Source organism: Capsicum annuum, chromosome 4, assembly GCF_002878395.1.
Source record: "Capsicum annuum cultivar UCD-10X-F1 chromosome 4, UCD10Xv1.1, whole genome shotgun sequence".
Taxonomy (NCBI): domain Eukaryota; kingdom Viridiplantae; phylum Streptophyta; class Magnoliopsida; order Solanales; family Solanaceae; genus Capsicum; species Capsicum annuum.
The window spans coordinates 67,547,677-67,563,266 of record NC_061114.1 but is presented as its reverse complement, the minus strand read 5'-3'; the positions used below and the strand labels follow the sequence as shown (position 1 = coordinate 67,563,266).

The 15,590-nt window shown below is 37.8% G+C and overlaps 1 protein-coding gene across 1 annotated transcript; it reads left to right on the top strand.

Moving 5' to 3' along the window:
* The first annotated feature begins 205 nt into the window (after positions 1-205).
* LOC107868951 lies at positions 206-743 on the top strand. Its single transcript, XM_016715556.1, has 2 exons — positions 206-517; positions 633-743. The coding sequence occupies exons 1-2, from the start codon at positions 206-208 to the stop codon at positions 741-743; spliced, it is 423 nt and encodes a 140-aa protein (XP_016571042.1).
* The last annotated feature ends 14,847 nt before the right edge of the window (positions 744-15,590 follow it).

Here is a 15,590-nt window from a genome sequence, read left to right as displayed (position 1 = left end):
TTGGAGGTTGTTTCATAAGGGTTTGGGTACTAAGGTGACCCTTAGAATAGTTTTCCACCCGCAGACGGATAGCAAAGCAGAAAGGACTATTTAAGTTTTGGAAGATATACTTTGGGCTTGAATAATTGACTATGGTGGTAGTTGGGGCAACCACTTCCCACTCATAGAGTTTGCTTACAACAACAGTTATTACTGTAGCATTGGTATGGCTCCTTTTGAGGACTTGTATGGCAGGAGATGTAGATCTCCTATCGTGTGGCTTGAAGTTTATGAGGCTGAGATGTTTGGCCTGGATTTGGTTCACCAAGTGATGAAAAAGGTGAAGTTGATTCGGGATAAGATTAAGATCGCTCAAAGTCGCAAAAAGTCCTATGCAGACATGAGGCAAAGAGAATTGGAATTTAAGGTGGGAGATTGGGTTTTCCTAAAGGTGTTTCCCATAAAAGAAGTGATGCATTTTGGGAAGAAGGGGAAGCTCAGCCCTCATTTTGTTGGCCCGTACCTGGTTGTGAAGAGGGTTGGTAATGTTGCTTATGAATTGGAGTTTCCTTCTAGTTTGGACTCTATTCACCCAGTATTTCATGTTTCAAAAAGTGCGTAGGTGATCCTTCGATGATTGTTTCTTTGGAAAGGTGGATATTTTAGATTCATTGTCTTATGAGGAAGTTCTGGTGGAAATTTTGGATTGGCAAGTCCATCGGTTGCGTACGAAGGATGTGGCTTTGGTAAAGGTTTTTTGGTAGAACCAAAAGGTTGAGGAAGCTACTTAGGAAGCCTAGGAGGACATAAAGTCTAAGTATCCATTCTTTTTCCCTGATTCAAAAAATTGTGCGTCAAGTAAGTGTATTCCTTAACATTTTTTTTTTTTCAAACTTTGTTAAAGAAAATTGTGATTTCCTTGGTATCTTCATTTTCTATCTTTATTATAGGTAATGGTGGGAGTGCCTTATGTTAGATCATGCTAGTGTATGCCTTGTCGGAGGTGTGAGAGGCTAGCGTTGGATGGCTTCATGAGGAGAAGAGGTAGGCCGATGAAATACTGGAGGGAGGTGATTAGACATGACATGGAGCAGCTTCAGCTTACTGAGGACATGACCCTAGATAGGAAGGCGTGGAGGTCGAGGATTAGGGTAGAAGGCTAGTGTTAGTGTGTGGGTTGTAGCTAAAAGTCAGGAGAGTTCTTGTGTAGCCGGATTTAGTAATCATAGGACAGTGTACATAGGTGTTTTTGGTATGTGAGTGTATGTCACTACCAGGTGGGTGTCCTATTTTATATTGCTTAGTTCCTATTTTCTTATTCCGTGTTGCTCTTATTTCCCGTACTTCATATTTCAGTGATTTTATTCTATTATTTCCTATTCTTTATTTTGGTTATGTCATCCATCCCCTTATTTATTATCCTTTATCTTGATCCGGGAGTCTATCGGAAATAGCCTCTCTACTTCTTTGGAGGTAGAGGTATGGACTGCGTACATCTTACCCTTCCTAGACCCCACGCTATCGGAATACACTGGGTTTGGTGTTGTTGTTGTTGTTGTTGTAGTAGCTCGAAAAGATCTTCCAACTGGAAGAGATTTCCTGGGTTGCTTGCTATATTATAACTTCACATACATTTTTAACTGGTCCTATATTTGGCAAACCACGGACCATCTTATTTTTACTTAGCAATCTCAATCCACTCATATTCAAGTGCCCATAACACAAACGCCACAAGTTAGACTCTTTAAGATTTTTCTCACTAACAACCAAGGCTTTTTCGACATTGGAAACTTAAAGTGGGAACATTTTATCCTCTGTCATACAAATAGCTTCTAAGATTTGACCTGACTTTTTATTCTTAATAACATATGAGGCATCATTAAACAAGAACGAGAATCCATTATTCAACAATTTCCCAACACTTAGCAAGTTATGTGCCAAACTAGGAGCAAATAAAACATTTAGAATAAGTTTCACTTTACATTGACTAGTTTGGACAACAACAATACCTTCACCTTCAACTTGAGTTTTATTATTATCTCTAAGCCAGATTCACCTCTTTTTGGTCTCATCTAACTCTTTGAAACCTTTACTTTCACCAGTCATGTGATGGAAGCATCCATTATCAACAAACCAAACATCAATCTTATGAGCTATGGTGGTAGAGTGAGCCATGAAAAGCAAGTTTTGTTCTTCCTCTTCCTCGACACAACAAGCTTGATCATTTTTGTACCAGCATTTAGCTTCTATATGGACAAACCTATGACAATTGTAACATTACACTCCACTTTTGTGGCTATTTGTCCACCTGGATTGGCTTCTACCTACACCATTGTCATGACCCAAACCAGCACCAGTCCATGACGGGTATCTCAAGTCCACCAAGGACCGGAGACCATCCCTATTCCCAAGTTATACAAAACACAATGCACCTAGCAGCGGATTAATTCCAAACATATAACAAGCTAGGAAAGTATAAGCTCAAAAGACTTTGAGAGAATCAACAACCAATCCAACCACAGTAATCCACAAAGCCTCTAAACAATACCAATCTTCAACCTAAGTCGGGACATGCCCACGACGATAGCAAAAATGAATCCAAAAAAGAAATAGTCTATGGCATACTAAACCAAGAAGTAATGGGACTTCTAAAAGAACTTCAGAAAGAAGGAGGCTCACTACTTCAAGCTGACATACGAACAACTCTAGGATCACCTATTTCTGTGCAGGAAAATTAGAAGCGCCTTTAGACCCTGCATCGCATGGGGATACAACATCCGAGGATGAGTTATGGGATAAGCACTAGCATGTTACTCAAGGAAAGAATAAGATAATGCCAAGTTAGAACACAATTCAAAATCATGCACACATCATCATATACAAATATAAATAAAATACCAGAATAGGGAATGAGTTTTAGCATGATAATAAAACATTATCCTGGACTATGTAGCTCAACCATCATAAACAGGCATCCACGGGCTATATGGGTTCAGTTCCCCCTACTGAAAGGGCCCTAGTGAGTGGTAGACGCACAAACTGAAGGTATCAAGGAGGACTAAGGAATGCCCCGATCCCACGACAATCCTAGATATAATATATCAATAATGTGAACCATGCACACGGTCATAAAGACCAACCCTCAAACCGATAAATGAGAGTTTCCAATATCAGTTATCTGAGACTCATACCTTCATGACTTAGATACATAACCTCCATTAAGCCCAATTAAAACAAGTTTCAAATAACTCATTCATTAACCAAGGAATTATACATTAAGGTACACCATAGGTATCGTTATACCATTTAGCTTGCAAGCTCATAATTATGCCATCATAATTCCATTTACTTGGAGGAATACCTTGACCCCCTTTGTTCATTAAATCAATGTTGGAGGAATTCCTCGACCTCCTTTAGTTTATCAACTCAAATTGGGGGAGTGCCTCGGCTCTTTTTGTTCATTAAATCAAAACATAGCCAACAAGGCCTTCAAAGTCTATGTTCATTGTCTAACTATTTATGTGATGTAATAGTATAGGTGAGTGAGTCAAACCAATAGACAATTCCATAATTCAGAGCCATTTACACAAGTGGGTTAAGGGAACACAATTATTTAAATTCAACTTCCAAGTTTAAAACATCAATTTGGGAGAATACCTTGACCCCCATTATAATTCCCACATTCCCACACCCATGCACCCCATTAGTTTAAAACATTTAACTCAAAGCATGGACAACTCATAAAAACCATAGGAAAATAATTCAAGGATCAACCATTCCAAAATACTTATACATATCAAAACCCATATTCAAATCCATATAAATAAACCATTTAAAACATATTTTTTCATGAAATAAGATTTGGGGAAGAGTAATCAACTCTTAAAAGCTCTTGATGCTAATTTCTTGAAACCCTAGCTTGTCATTGCCTTAGAGATCTGAGAGAGTGTTTACGATTCATAAAGGTTGGAACTAATGGCCCCAAGGTGTTTTATGTATGTGGGCTCTAAGTGGGTAAAGAGAGAAATGTCCAAAATGCCCTTCATTAAAAGTTGAAAAGTTATTGCCAGTGATTACAGGTCACTATACGACTCGTCAAGTGACCCTAAAAGTTGTAATCAAGAGAGAAACTTTTGGGTACACACTGGCCACCCTACGATTGGTACCTTATGACTCGTATACAATCATAACAACTCATTGAGTCTATTTGTGATCAAGACAACAACTTTGGAAAACTTTACTGGTCAGGCTACAATTTGGGACTATAAGACTTGTATAAAGTCTTTATGACTCGTGACCCCTAGTCATGGACACAACAGAAACTTCAGGCTAGCACACTGCTCTGGCTACAATTAGGGTTCGTAAGACTAGTAATGGCACCCTACGTCTCATATGGAGAATTGAAGTCTGGGAAGTGACCTCGAAGCTCAAGAAATTTTCAGGGACCAAAAATCTTGGGTGTTATATTCTAACCCTCCTCCTTCCTCCTTAGGATCATTCATCCTAGAATAATGAGTCAAGGCATCTATTAGCACGATTTAACACACAACACAGTTACATATTCCTTTAACAAAGATAAAAAATGAATATATTAAGGAATACACAAACCTCAAGCACGATTATCCAAGCCGGGAAACAAGAAAAGGTATTTGGACTTCATGTACTCTTCAACTTCCAAAGTAGCTTCTTCGACCATATAGTTCCTCCATAGAACCCTCACCAAATCCACGTCCTTAGTCCTCAAATGGCAAACTTGTCTATCCAAAATCTTAACTTGGAATTCCTCATAAGGCAAGGAATCTGAATTGCCAACATTTTCCAAAGGAATAACCAATGAAGGATCACCCATGCACTTTTTCAATATCAAAACATGAAACACCAGATGAATGAAACCCAAATTAGCAGGCAAATCTAATTCATAAGACACACTGCCCATTCAACTAGAAATACGATACAACTGATATAACGATGACTGAGCTTCTCGTTCTTTCCAAACTGTATCACTCCCTTTATAGAAGACACCTTCAAGAACACCAAATCATCTACATCAAACTGCCAAGTCCCTTCGCCTCACATCTGTGTGGTAATTTTGGCGACTTTGGGTTGTCTAAAGTTTATCCTGGATCACCTTCATCTTTTCCATGGATTGATGAACCAAGTCGAGACCAAATAACCTTGTCTCGCCAACTTCAAACCACCTAAAAGGAGACCTACACCTCCTACCATAAAGATCCTCAAAAGGAGCAATCCCAATACTATAGTGGAACCTATTATTATACGCAAACATTATGAGAGGCAATAATTTACCCAACTAGCACCAAAATCATGCACATAAGACCTTAGCATATCTTTCAAAGTTTGAATCGTTCTCTCCACTTGACCATCTATTTAAGGATGAAAAACATTGCTAAGGTTCACCTTAGTCCTCAAACCTTTCTGAAATAAGCACCAAAAGTGAGACGAAAACTGCATACCGCGATCAAATATAATAGAGACAGGCACACCGTGCAACTTGATGATCTTCTGAATAAAGTTTTTAACATAATCCTTTGCAGAATAATTAGTCTTCACTGGTAGAAAATGAGTGGACTTGGTTAACATATCCATAATGACCCAAATCGAATCAAACTAACGGCGAGACTGCGGAAGACTGGTAAAAAAAATCTATATTAATCACTTTTAATTTCCACACAGGCAACTCAATCTCTTGAGACAAACCACCAGGCCTCAAGTGTTCCACTTTCACTTGCTGACAAACCATATACTTGGCCATAAAATTAGCTACATCCCTCTTTATGTTACTCCACCAATAAATCTCCTTCAAGTCATGGTACATCTTTGTCGAACAAGGATGAACATTGTACCTCAACTTATGAACCTCAACAAGATCCTTTCTTATAGCCCATTAACATCGAGAACGCACAGTCTATCGTGGTACCTTAAGATACCATCACTACCAATCTCAAAATCCAGAACTTTTTATAGACCCACATCATCCTTAATCTGCATCAAAATAGAGTCCAAAACTTATTTCTCCTTTACCTCTGCACCAAGAGATGACTTCGTCACCTCTTGAACAAGCACACCTTTATCCTCAGGATCCAAGAGACGAACTCCAAGATTAGATAACCAGTGAATATCTTTACCAATACTCATTTCTTCTTATCAACATGAGATAATCTCCATATGGAAAACCCACTAAGCATATCAGCAACCACATTAGCTTTACGTGGATGATAATAAAGACTCATTTCATAGTTCTTGAGCAACCAAGCCATCTCCTTTGCCTAAGCTTCAACACTTTATAGCTGAACACATACTACAAACTCCTATGTTCTGAGAAGATGTCAACATTAGCCCTAGACAGGTAATGGCACCGAATCTTTAAAGAAAAGACCACCGCCAGCAATTCCAAACATGAAATGAATATTTCTTCTCATGCACCTTCAACTGCATAGAAGCATGTACCACAACCTTGACCCATTACATCAACACACAACCCAGTCCCACACAAGATGCATCACAATAAAGAATGAAAACATCAGTACCCTTAGACAGGGTAAAATTAAAAATGAAAGTCAACTTATTCTTAAACTTCTCAAAGCAACCCTCACAAGCATCCAACTACAGAAACTTTACCTTTTTTTGAGTCAGTCTAGTCAATGGAGCAGCAATAGATGGGAAGCTCTCCACAAACCTCCTATAATATCTAACCAAACCCAAAAAGCTTCGAATATCGATTGGAGTTGTAGGTTTAGGCCACTTCTTAACCACCGCAAATTTTTATGGATCCACCATGATCCCCTTACTAGAAATAACATGACCAAAAAAAGTAATTGCATTCAACCAAAACTCACACTTCAAAAACTTAACATACAAATGTTGATCCTTTAAGGGTCTGCAACACTATACAGAGGTGATTGGCATGATCCTCCTCACATTTTGAATACACCAAGATGTCATCAATAAAAAAAATGATGAATAAGTCCAAAAATTGATAGAATACCTAGTTCATAAAATCCATGAATATGCTGGGGCATTAGTCAAACCAAAAAACATCATCAAAAACTCAAAATGACCATATCGGGTATGGAAATCAGTCTTGGGAATATCGACCACCCTGATCTTCAACTAATGATAACTCGACCAAAGATCAATCCTAGAAAAATACTTAGCACCATAAAGATGGTCGAATAAATCATCAATTCTAAGAAGAGGGTACATATTATTTACTATCACCTTATTCAACTGGCGATAGTCTATACACGTTCGATGGGGACCATTCTTATTACGCACGAAAAGCATAGGAGCACCCCATAGAGAAATACTAGAGAGAATAAAACCCTTGCCTAAAATATTTTTCAGAAGCTTCTTAAGTTCTTTCAACTGAGTCAGAGCCATTCAATAAGGAGGGGTAGAGATAGGATGGGTATTCGATAAAAGATCAATCCCAAAGTCTATTTTCATATCGAGAGGAATACCAGAAGATCATCAAAAAACACTTCAAAAAATTCATTAACTACCGAGACAAATTGCAATGAAGTACCCTCTGAGCTAGAATCTTTAACCCAAACCAGGTGACACAGACGTCCCTTGGAAATCAATTTTTGATTTCTTAGATAAGAAATGAATCTTCCCTTAGGCACTAACTCATTTATCACTCAATCACTAATTTATTTGGGGATTGGAAACTGACCCTTTGGGTCCTATAATCAAGAAACACATAGCACGAATGAAGCCAATCCATCCCCAATATAACATCAAAATCTAACATCTCCAACTCTATCAAATCCATTAATATCTTCCAATCATAGATAGATATCACACACACCCTATACACTCTCATAGCCATAATAGAGTCACCCATCGAGGTAGACACAAAAAAGGGATCAAGATACACTCACGACCAAAACCAAAATGAATAGCCGTATAAAGGGTCACATAAGAAAGGGTAGACTAGGGATCTAGAAGAAAATACATATAATGAAAGTAGAATACCACTAAATACATAAGGAGATGCCTCAGAATCCTGACAGGCGACAAAAGCATATAGACGATTCTGACCAGTGTCGGAGCCAGAAGTAGCACCCTTTGGTCCAGGAGTTAAAGAAGCAGTAACCAAGACTTTAATAGCCCCAGTAGCAACATCGATTGAAGGATAGTTTCTCTGAATATGGACAGGATGGTCATATCTAAAATACTTGTTTCCCTCCTCATCACAAAAACCATGGTGCAACTGTTAATAAAATCAACAAAGATGATATGATACAGCTGACTGAGCCCCACTGACGTGAGATTGGGCACCTTGTGCCTTAATCCCATTTGTTTAAAAAGTGATCATCACCGGATGGCTTACGATGTGGAGAACTATCCATAAAATAAGAACCAGAATTTCCCCACTTATTTTGAGAACATTGCCTTCTATCTCTATCACTATTCTACTAGCCTCTACCCTGCTAAGAATACCTGGACCTCTTACCTTGCCTCTTCCCAATTTTGGCTTATTTCTTCTTTTCATTAATGACCTACTACATATACACTACAAACCTAGAGAAATCTATGTCACTATTTAGTAAGGCGACCTTACATTCCAACTCTAAGTCCTAAAACAAGCCCAAAGCAAACTTACTCATCTTATCCCTTATGCTTGATACTAGCTCAGAAGCATAAAGGGACAGCTGGTGAAATTTTAGGGCATACTCTTTCACAGTTATCCAACCCTGTTTTAGATTTATGAACTCCTCAGTTTTATTCTCTTTCAACTCCTAAGGAAAAAAATGATCTGAAAAGGCATCAGAAAACTCATCCCATAGTGGAAACTCTGCATCATCACCCCTAGATTGATGTCACTCCTCATACCACTGATATGCCATATCCTTCAACTGATTTATAGAAAATTCTACACCCTCACAGTCAGAAGCACGCATCACCCTGAATATCTTCTCCATCTCATCCACAAAACCCTGAGGATTCTTTTCCACATTAGAGGTAATAAAGGTTGGAGAATTGATCCTCATAAACTTCTAACTCGAGTAACCTCAAAAAAACTCATTGCAGTACCAAAAAGACCCAACTGATGTGACTAAGATATCACCAACTAGGTCAATAGATGAATAGAATGGTAGAACTTAGCATTAGATATGTCTCTTTGAGATGGTAGGGCATGGTCACCCTTAGCCCAAGGAGGACTGGTAGGGACCGGTGAACTCCAAGAGGGGTACTATAGTCAGGAGTCGGGATCCTAGATCGGGTCAGAACCCTATTAGCAGGACGAGTTCCATCTATAGTGTCTTTAGGTGGGACAGAAGAGGTTCCAGAAGTATCAAATCTTTGAGGAGGCATGATCTGAAATGCAAACAAATGAGAATTAGAGAAGATTTCAACATCTTAAACTCTACATATCGAAAATAGAACACAAGAAAGGAAAACAGTCCTAAATAATTTATAGCTCCTCCATTATAAATGTGGCACGCTACACACCCATAAAAGAAACACTACTTGACACAGCTTTGTGGACACCCAATAACACCAAACCTAGGATCTGATACCTACTTTGTCAAAACCTAAACTAGTGCCTAGCCATGATAGATATCTCAATTCCATCAAGGATCGAAGACTACCCTGTTGCCTAGTCAAACAAAACACAACACACTTAGAAGTGGATGAATTCCAAATATAAAATAATAAAGAAAAGTATAATCTCAAAAGAATCTAAAAAATATCAACAAACAACCCAGCCACAGTAATTCAAAATGCCTCTAAATAATACCAATCGTTAACCTAAGTCAGGACATGCCCCTAATGATAGCAAAAATGAATCTAAAAAGGAAATAATCTATGGCATACTAAACAAGAAAAAATAGGCCTTCTGGAATAAAGAGGCTCACCACTTCAAGCTGACAAACGAAACAACTCTAGGATCACCTATCATTGCGTAAGAAAAGTAGAAGTGCCTATTTTCCCTACATCGTATGGGGATACAACGTCCAGGCATAGTTAGTGGGGTGAGCACTAGCAAGTAATTAAGGGAGAGGATAAGATAATGCCAAGTCAGAACACAATTCAAAATCATACACGTATCATCATATACATATATAAATAACATTTCAGGATAGGGAATGAGGCGTAGCATGATAATAAAATATTAACTTGGACTATGTAGCTCAACCATCATAAATAGATACCCACAGATTATATGGGTTCAGCTCCCCCTACTAAAAGGGCTCTAGTGTGTGTTAGTTGCACGAATCGAAGGTATCAAGGAAGACTATGGAATGACCCAACCCCACATTAATTCTAGATACAATATATCAATAGTGTGAATCAGGCACATGATCATTAAGACCAATCCTCACATCAGCAAATGCGAGTTTTAAATATTAGTTCTTCGGGACTCACACCTTCACGGCATAGCTACATAACCCCCATTAAGCCTAATTGAAATAAGTTTCACATGACCCATTCATTAACCAAGGAATTATACATTAAGGCACACCATAGGTATCGTCGTACCATTTAGCTTACAAGCTCTTAATTATGCCATCACAATTCCATTTACTTAAGGAAATACCTCGACCCCCTTTGTTCATTAAATCAATATTGGATGAATGCCTCGACCTCCTTTATTTATCAATTCAAACTAGAGAAATGCCTCAACCCCCTTAGTTCATCAAATTAAAACATAGCCAACAAGGCCTTCAAAATCCATGTTCATTATCTAACCATTTATGCAATGCAATAATATAGGTGAGTGAGTCAAACCAAGTGATAATTCAATAGTTCAAAGCCATTTACACAAGTGGATTGAGGGAACACAATTATTCAAATTCAATTTCCAAGTTCAAAACATCAATTTGGGGGAATACCTTGACCCTAATTTCAATTCTCACACCCATGCACCCCATTAGTTCAAAACATTTAATTCAAAGCATGAACAACTCATAAAAATCATGGAAAACAATTCAAAGGTTAACCATTCCAAAATCCTCAACCCATATCCAAACCCACATTCAAATCAATACAAATAAACTATTTAAAAAACATGTTTTTCATAAAATAAGATTTGAAAAATAGTAAAATGCCTTTGATATCCAGATTTATGGAGAGAAATCAACCCTTGGAAGCTCTAGATATCAATTTCTTAATACCCTAGTGTGTCCTTGCCTTAGGGATTTGAGAGAGTTTGAGAGAGTGTTTATGATTGATAAAGGTTAAAACTAATGGCCCCAAGGTGTTTTATGAAAGTGAGGTCTAAGAGGGTAAAGAGGAAAATGTCTAAAGTGCCCGTCATTAAAAGTTAAAAAGTTATCGCCAGTGACTATGGGTCACTACACGACTCGTCAAGTGACCATACGACTCGTAGGGTACTAGTAATAATAGAGATAAAATCTTTTGAGTAAACACTGGTCATCCTACGATTGGTATCTTATGACTCGCATTGAGTCATTACGACTCGTTGAGTCTAGTCATGTTTAAGGCAGCACTTTGGTAAATTTTACTAGTCAGGATTTGGTTTGGGACTATATGACTCGTATAGAGTCTTTATGACTCATGACCCCTAGTAGTGTTCACAATAGAAACTTCAGGATAGCATACTATTTTGGCTATGATTGGGGTCCATAAGACCCGTAATGACACCCTACGACTCGTATGGAGAGTCTTTATCTTGGTAGTGAGCTCAAAGGTCAAGAAATTTTCAAGGACCAAAAATTTAAGGTATTACAACCATACCCTCTTTATCTAAAAGATCCTCTGGCATATTCTTGCACTCCTTATTTCAGTGACTTCTCATTCAAAATTTAAGGCTCTTTCTTCACTTGAAAAGATTGTTCTGAGGTTCTCTCAATTGACTTATTGATTTGTGACTCATGATATTGTAAAGAACCCATTAGTTAATGATGTTCAATATAAATATAGCACTTACGATGCTTAAAAATATGATAATATGCATGTACTTAAGGCTATTTTGTTAGATTTGATGTATTTTTGGAATGTTTTATGGGAAATTAGGTTTTGGATGCTAAATTTGAGAAAATGATGAAAAGTGTTGTTTTTGACCACTTAATTGACCATTATTGGGTATTATTGATACTTTTAGGATTATACATGACCAAAGCATATGATTGAAGTTGAAGATTTGAAGCTTGGTTGCAAGTGCCAGAGTTGAAGATCCGAGGAGTTGATACTGTTTCAGTAATTTGGCCATAACTTTTCACTCTGAAATAGAATTTAGGTGAAATTGGTATCTTTGGATAGATAATTCAATTATCTATCTGATGGTGGGGACTTTTGCACTTTTTAAGTCAACTTATGGACCTCAAGTAGCATATACAGTCTGTATGTAGTCAAAGCAAGTGCCAGAGATCGAAATCCCAAAAGATGAAGTGCAGGAATTGAACCTATGGTCACTACCTGCGCCCTCCCTATAGGCTGCCTGTAATACTCCACAAAGTTTTGTTCTAGTCTGATCCTTAAAGCGTATCCAGCAAAGCAGAAAATCTGAGTCTAAAATTTTTAGAAGTATCTTTTCAAGTATTAAACACTTTGAATCATGTGTAATTTCCCTAATTTCTAATTTTATTCATGTATATCACTGAAAAATCTTTCCATCGATACCAATTTCTTCAAAATCCTACATCGGACGAAGAAGTTATGGCCGTTTTACTGAGCGTTATCGAAATCCCAGGTTTGACGGTCGATCTGACGGACCGCCAAGTCCTTGGTGGACCGTCAAGTGTCCTATCATACCAAGGTAGTGGATTAGTTTTTTGGTCATCATGTGACGTCCAAAGTGGTGAACCGTCAGAAAGTTGACGGAACGTCAAGGGGCCCGTCAGACAGAGATAGAATGTCCCATTCCTGGACCCCAAGTGACGGACGATCTGGTGGACTGTCAGATTTCTAATGGACCATCACTTCGACCTTCACTCCGAGGTAGAACATCCCAGTTTTGTTACTTGAGTGACGGATGACTTGGTGGATCGTCAGTCCCTCTGACGGACCGTCAGGTCGACCGTCACAGACCCCGATCGGAATTTTCTAGAAAAAATTTAAAGGGGCATTTTGATCTTTTCCACATCCTCCCATAACTCTATAAGTACCGTTCCAAGGGACTTCAACTTCATTTTTCTCTCTTCCACCCATAAACTACGATTTCTAAAATAAAAAATTCTCTCTTCTTCCACCAAAAATTAAGAGAGAATCAAGAGCAAGGATCAAGAATTCTTCCAAAAGCCTTCAAGAAAAGAGTTTCTCCAAGGTATTTAGATGTTGATTCTTGGGTCCCTTTTATCCAAGAAGCTCAAGTACCTTTTTCTATATCTCCAAGATTTATGTTTATGAATTTTTAATGATTCTTGTGAGTTGAAATTGATGTTCTTGCTATGATTGAGTTGTGGTTCATGTTTGTATACAATATTATCAAGCCTTGGCCTTAGTATGTGGTATTTGTGTGGTAAATGGATTATTTACTTGTTGTTGATGTTGAATGACCTCCAAGATGGGATACTTATGTAGTTTGTATGAATCTATGATAATATATGAGTGGAAACATGTAAATTTGGTTGTTCATAATGAGTAGTTGGGTTATTATACTTATGCCTAAGTTGTGCATGTGAGGTGTTCTATAAAATGTCTAAGAGACTAGAAATCAAGTATTGTAGTTAAATTGTGATCTAATGACAAATCCATGCTACACCCTTATGAAAATAATGACTTTTAAGATACAGTTATATGTTATGGTTGTTGATGTGTTCATGACTTTTGGGTATAGAATTGGTTGATTAAGCGGAGTATGTCTCCCATAGGTTTGATAAAAGCTTGAGAGAGGCATATGGGCCATTATAGCATGTTGAATAAGAAGCCCCAAATTATGAGCTAGTCTATGCATGCCTAGTATTTGATAAAATGACTAAGTGAATGAATTATTCCATGCTAGTAGGAAATCCCCAAATAAGTGAGAACCTATGCATGTCTAGTGTTTGTTGAAGGACCTTAGTGAACGAGTGGAGATGTGATGGTTGTAAATTCCCCATTATGTGCCCTTTGATATATGCTAACTTTTTAATATATGCCAAGTGATTAGCAAGTAAGCTATGACATTATAGTATGAAGTTTCCCAAGAGGTGTGAAATCCAAATACGTGTTAAGACCGATATAGGTATGAAATAGCTGAGGTAAAACCTTGCTGAATGGATTATGATCTAATAGTATGTTTCCTCTATGTTATTATGCGATTAATATTCTGAGATGCTTAAAGCGAACCTTTGGTAATTGTGATGATGAATAGAGGTCTATGTTTTCTAAATGTCGGATGTGATGCCTTAAGTATTTTGAGGAAGGGAAAGTATGTTATGATTTTAAATTACTTGGAGAGATGCTTTAATAATTGTGATGATGCATTAATGATGGTGACGATTAAGGTATGATTGCGATAATACATGAATGATTATGATGATGAATGAATGCTTGTGTCGATGCATGAATGATTGTGATGGTGAATGGATGATCGTGATGATGTGAGAATAATTATGTTTTACTTTTATGTTATCGAGTCCTGGGGGTATTAATACCCGATAATAGAGCTGTTGTCTAGAGCCCATGTCAGTTTCGTGATAATTCCAATCGAGCCTCAATTCTCAGAACTCAGTGAACTATAAAAATATGTATCTTCAGACAAGTGCGGAGCTTAATCAGGCACTATAATCTCAGTTATCTCTGTAATCTCTATATCGCTAGTAATCTAGCCTCCATCCTGTAATCAGCTCAGATCTAATAGTATCCAAGTGATTCAATTCTAATCTCAGAAGTAATTTAAATAATCTATTCAAGCTCTGCATCGTCAGTCAAATGCTATGATTTGATACCTTTTCATCAGATACGAAACTAAGTAATCTCAGCGTAACTCAGTCAGATATCTTGAAAATATAATCAGTATTAGATTCAGCTCAGTCTAAGTTTATTTAAGAATCAAATCAGTTTCTTTTAGTTGGGAGTAGAAACTAGCACCGAGTAAGCTCAAGGATGGGGACTCACCTACTAGTGGAGGGTGTGATCCTTAGATGCGATCCTTGTGCTCCAGAATTACGTAGCCAGCTAGATAAGGGTGGATGAGAGACATCATACCCTCTAGATGAGGGTAGATGAGGTGGTTTGACCTATTAGATGAGGGCTTCACCGTTCTCGTATGAGAACCTGATAGATGACGGTCATATAAAGATAATGTCTTTACCCGTGGTACGGTATTGACACCCTACCAACGGGGGTTAGAGGTTGGACCCCTAAGAGATAGTAGGGGCATGTCAGTCAAGTAACTATTTCCCACGGTCTCAGTTTCAAAATCAATCTCAAACATCAAGTAATAGCTCAGTTTAGTGTACAGAATTGAAGGCCATTAGATATAGGCCATTAAGTATGAATACTTGCTAATTCGAAGATCTGCTGCTAGATAGGACGATCTCAAAATCATTTATCAAGAAGTATTGTTATCCACAGACTCAAAGACAACCTGTTAGACATTGTTGCTATCCATTTCAGAAATTTCAGAACTTATGCCTTAATGTAAGTACATCCATATTCCCATTTATCAGTATCAGATGAGTCTATGATTCAGT